This window comes from Orbicella franksi, chromosome 7 (genome assembly GCF_964199315.1).
Source record: "Orbicella franksi chromosome 7, jaOrbFran1.1, whole genome shotgun sequence".
NCBI classification, from domain to species: domain Eukaryota; kingdom Metazoa; phylum Cnidaria; class Anthozoa; order Scleractinia; family Merulinidae; genus Orbicella; species Orbicella franksi.
In genome coordinates, this window is record NC_138151.1 from 3,665,001 (window position 1) to 3,670,245 (window position 5,245).

Sequence of the window (5,245 nt, forward strand, 5' to 3'; positions counted from 1 at the left end):
CGCCGCGAATTTAACAGGATTCTCTGCAAAGGGCCAAGCCGAATAGAGCGTTATAGGAACACAACTGTTGCGAGCCGGAGCACGACGCGAATGACGCGCCTGTCTAGAGGAAGTTCCTTAGCTGTTAGCATACCACTCCAGAAACTGAGGGAAGAAGCGAATCATAATAGAGGAAGTCCAGAGACACCCTGAGTCCAAGCTTAACAAGAACAGTCCAACAGAGGATCTGTTCCTTATCTTTCATTGTAACGTAACATGGCAAAGCAACTCTCAAACACTTTTTCTGCTTTCGCTATGGAATCCTAATGCTTTTTATAGTCTTTTCATTTGCTTGGATCGATATTCTTTCGATATGAATACTTAACGCTACGGTTACTTAGATCTGTCGGTTCCAAGAGCATGAGTATAGAAACTCAATCACGAAAGAGTGTGTTTGATTGGCCTAATTCCGGCAGAATAAAAATATATTCCTGAATATTCCAGGGCAGCTGTTGCGTCCGAACGTCTTGGTTACCTTTTTGAAGCAATTCTTCTACTTTTTGTTGAAGGAAAGGAGAAGGAGTGCATCTTTCGTACCGTTTCCGAATACGCGAGTGTGGTCAATTGCGAAGTAACCAGTTTTCTTCGCGACGCCGCGCAAAGTAACGCTGTTACAGCGAGTATTCTACTTCCTATAGTAGAATGCGTGAGATACAATCCGAGCATTCTGGAATAGGATCAATCGAACGGATACTCGAGCAGTGTAATTATTATTTCAGGATATGGTAAAACACGCGCACCATTAAACCCAGATACGCGGCAGTTCAAAATGGTGATAACAGACTGATAAACAATTGAGCCTGTTACGTTTTTCCAAGGTGTCTCTGATTAGACGTGTCCTGGAGGGTGGTGATCACAACTGCTAAAGCTTGATATCCTTTTGAGCGATTAACATATCTTGTAGGTTAAGTGGTGAACGCTTTCAGTTGGTACAAAGCTCTTTGTTTCCTTTCGGGAAAAATTACGTCTTGCTGCTTGCTTAAACTTTCCTAGACTCCCAAGTGCACAAAGATGGAGTCCAGAAATGTTTGGCGTTGGCATCAATTCGAGGCCGTGCATTTTGTTCAGTCAATTTCTAATTAATGATCAGCATGATCTTGAGGCCTGTTTTCAGAAGAGATAGGACTAAATAAGTGTGGCAAGAGAGGTCGTGCTATTAAGTTCTGTACAGTAAAGCTGTAGTAAAGAAGAACACATCTTACGAGTACGTTTGTGTAGAAGATGGTCAGGAGAGTTAAAAGTTGTAGTGTTTCTCTGTTAAAATTGCTATTGCTATAAGGCTATTGTTACAAGCATTGCTGTTCGGAAAGGACAATCAAACACTTTGAATAATGTTTGGGAATCGCTTTGGGCGATGTTCGAAAAGTTCTTTGTTCGTCTCGGGAAACACTGTACATCTATAACTAAATCAACGTCCTTCTCGGAGCATTAGGACAGACAACTGACGGAACTTACAAACGCCATCATAGACGGGCGAAAAAAAAAAGTGTTAAGAACTTTTCCAATCATAAATTGTGACAATAGCTCACTAGCTAAATAGCTCACTGTATAATATCTTAAAGAAAAGTCAATTTAGAATTGTGAAATTATATGTAAATAGGAAGTAGACAATGATATAGCTTTAGCAAGACCAGTTGTGAAGTACAGACTCAATTTTATCTTTTTCATCCAGGTCTAATAAACTGTGTGTTGAACGTGTCTGTCATTCGTAGTCTGAAACTTTTTCCAAGTAGCTTGTGTTGCCACTGACTAATAATCGCCTATAAATCTTTGGATCTTCCTCGGAAGTCTTCGACAATCTTCAATTATCTTTGGCAATCTTCGGAAAATGTTCGACAACGTTGGAGAATCTTCGGAAATCTCCGGAAAGTGGTCGGAAGTCTTCAGAAAATCGTCAAAACTGTCGTTATTAGTATTTTTATATAATAATACATGGTTGCTTGTAGATATGATTTGAATTTCTCTTCTCGTGTCCAACCTTATATCTCACCCAATCGTTGCCCTAACTTGTGAGATATCGAGTTGAACAGCCGAGGAGAAATTCCATATATACACGCGCCCACGAATTTTGTTTTTAGACTCGTTCGCAATACTGCACCTCACTGCCCGTCTCACTCCCTGTCTGGCCCTGAAAACTTGCAGGGCTTTCTTGAAATAGGTTCTCTAGTAATGTCTCTGTCTGAATATCTTTGAAGACCTTGGAATGGCCTGACTGACATTTTCAAGGCTGGATTTAATTTCTCGAGCCTTGGAATTCGCGAGAATCGTGCAAACTTGACCGGTAAAATCAGGAAAATTTTCCCCGCAGTCATCAAGCCAAAAACTGAAACAAAGCGCAAATCGTTCTGCCCAAAAATTTGATGTTTTAGCTGATAACGTGTAGAAAATTGTAACTTTGCATAACTTCCGAAAAAGAGGACAACTTCGTGAGGTATCCCCAAATTTTCGAACATTTTTGCTTGGAAATTTCCGTTCTATTTGAATGTCGGTATAAACCTCACCCTTGTCTGGATTCCGCACAATCATTATTTTCATAAATAAATCGCAACCTTTCGTTATTTTTGGCTTAAAATAAATTCAAATCAACATTCGCGGTAACAAGAGCCCGTCGATGTCTCGAAGACCTGAGCCCGCGGGTATTTTTCCCTGAAGTCGTTGACTGACAACTTTTGGCGTGGTCTCGACTGCTGGTGGTATTCTTTGACGGAATGATAAATATCGGAACTTTATGAAAGTTTTAACGAAAATTTGGCAAGTTGCGCGCTGTATTGAAATGCTGCCTCAATGAACATTTTTGTTGCCGCTGGGTTCTCACATTGTGGTGTTAAGGTAAGGCGTATGTGAAGGGGGGTGGGAAGGGGGAGGGGGCATCTTCGGCTCCATTTTAAGTCTAAAATGCCATCTGGTAACTTTCAAGGTGTAAAAGCTTTATAACGAGGAATCAACATCACTCTTGTATGGGTGTAAAAGAGAAAAAAGATTTAGGACAATGGAAGGGAAGTGTAACAGGCTCACAAAATAGTATTCATGTATAAGGTTTATTTTTCTTCGTCTAATTTACTAAGTTATCACACAAACCCGCTAAGATATGAGTGTCTAAATGCTCACTTCCGACTTCAGAAATCCCAGACCGGTCCAGAAATAACTGATCCTGTGGCGCAAATTGGCCTCTCGAAGCCATCTTTACAAGCATTTTCACCCTCTGCGAAAACATCCAGGCAACTTTGACACTTCCGTGCTATTTACTAGTTCTCTTCTCTGTGTCGAAATAACTGACTTGAGAAAATAACAAATAAAAAATACATGTCAAAATCGAACACGGTGTAGTTTATCTGTAAGCTATGGCAATTTAAATAAGGCCATCCCAGATAAACTACAGTAAACAAAACTAAACAAAACAAAACAAAACAAAACAAACGAAACGAAATAGTGCGAACTAAAGTAAACTGAACTAAAGTAAACTAAACTAAACTAAACTAAATTAAACGGAGCTTAACTAAACTGAACTGAACTAAACTGGGCTAGACTACATGAAACTAAACTAAACGATACGAAACGAACGATATGAACTAAACTAAACTAAACCAAACTTAACTTAGCTAAATTATAAAATAAACGAGAAGAAACTTAACTATAATAAATGCTATAATTTACAGTAGAGGCATTTCAACCACAATGAAAATGAAAGCTAGAATTACATCTACAAAAGATCAAGACCTTTATTGACAATCGCTTGTCCCTGTTGGTTAGATTTTGCTTTTAGCTCTTTGAGTGGTATATGTGCTGCCTTCGACAACCCCAGCGATAGGGGCGTAGTCTGAGTTGCTCCCAAGCTCTTGATGATCATATTTCTGTGACGATCCCTTCGGCTTGGCCCTCTACAGAGAATCCGATAAAACTGGCGGCGATAATTCTCTGAGAATATCACATAAAGAATTGGATTAATAGCGCTGTTACAATAACCAAACCACGGGATTACAAAATGAACTTCCACGGGAATTGTGAAGTCCTTCAATATCTGCGGATTAAGAACTCTTATCATCTCCAAGGCTTGAAATGGAAACCAGGAAAGAGTGAAAATAACAAGTACTGTTATCAACATGGCAGTCGCGCGTCTACTTGAGGCTTGAGCTCTCCTTCGTGCAGTTGAATTACCACGTCCAGGGAGTTTTCTTCTCCAAAGACGTAATCCCGCCAGGCAGTAAACTGCAGTAACAACGGTCAGTGGAATGATGTAGGCGGTTGTAAATAAAAATGTATTGTAGGTTGTTTGTGACATCGGCGGCCAGTTCTCTCTGCAGCTAAAATACTCCATCCCCCCCAGCTGTGTATTCTTGACCGCTATCATGAGTGGAACAGTTAACGCCAGCGCACCTAGCCACGTCATGGCGATCGCCAAGCGCACAACTTTTCGAGTCATTATCTTCTTCATTGGAAATAGGATGCCGAAAGAGCGATCCAGTGAGATCGCTACTAAACTAAAGACTGAAGAGGCTAGGGATCCCACCTGTGCAGCGTGGAAGAACTTGCATAACACAGTGCCCATGAACGTGCCAAACCACTTGTCCCACACGTAGACCCATTTGAGTATGTAGGGAATATCTATGGTCATGAGAAGATCAGCAAAGGCCATGTTGGCGATGAGAGTGTTTGTTGAGCTGCGCATGTGGTTTACTGTGAACACGATGTAAATCACCAGAGTATTACCGATCATTGCCAGGATGATAACAATGACGGCAAGGATTGTGACTCCGATCTGAATATTGCGCGGCACCTGGAATCCCTCAGGAGGCGCATCTGTGGCATTATTCGTCATGTTAGGAAGCATGGAAAGTCCTGATAATAAAAATAGTAACTATCAGAGCCTTTGCTTGTTTCTTTTAGGTAAAAGAAAATAAAACTGACTGTGGGATGTTTGAGTCTGTTCTATCTTCAGTTTGTAACGGGAAAACACTCCATCAGATATCTCTCGGTCATTAGCCTTTGTGCAGGCTCAGCGCAACTGAAAATAAGTGAGACTAGCGATTGACAAAGTTTTTCTAGAAACAGAATAAGTGATACAGATATACTGTTCCTAAGAACGACGCGTGTTCTTATTGTCACATGTGTACCGCCTGATACCTGATACTTTCATTATTTTCACACAGCTTATTCTTATTCTCATTTGTTTAATTTTAACATGGTTATTTATCGTCCTTTTATTCTA

At 40.5% G+C, this 5,245-nt stretch overlaps 2 protein-coding genes across 10 annotated transcripts in view; one reads left to right on the top strand and one right to left on the bottom strand.

Moving 5' to 3' along the window:
- LOC145493167 (RYamide receptor-like) overlaps positions 1-2,379 on the top strand; it is a 27,266-nt gene extending 24,887 nt beyond the window's left edge. For all 9 annotated transcript variants that reach the window (XM_081472578.1, XM_081472573.1, XM_081472577.1 and 6 more), the window contains one exon: positions 1-2,379. This exon is cut by the window's left edge and continues 929 nt beyond it. In XM_081472578.1, coding sequence (XP_081328704.1) covers positions 1-192 — 192 coding nt within the window. In that variant the 3' untranslated portion in view covers positions 193-2,379.
- A 516-nt stretch (positions 2,380-2,895) lies between these two features.
- Positions 2,896-4,981, bottom strand: LOC145492866 (RYamide receptor-like). Its single transcript, XM_081472243.1, has one exon. The coding sequence runs from the start codon at positions 4,865-4,867 to the stop codon at positions 3,740-3,742; it is 1,128 nt and encodes a 375-aa protein (XP_081328369.1). The 5' UTR covers positions 4,868-4,981; the 3' UTR covers positions 2,896-3,739.
- Between the last annotated feature and the right edge of the window lie 264 nt (positions 4,982-5,245).

Bases quoted from the DNA above. Each gene is read 5' to 3' on its own strand.
- LOC145492866 (XM_081472243.1), bottom strand. From the start codon at position 4,867: ATGCTTCCTAACATGACGAATAATGCCACAGATGCGCCTCCTGAGGGA.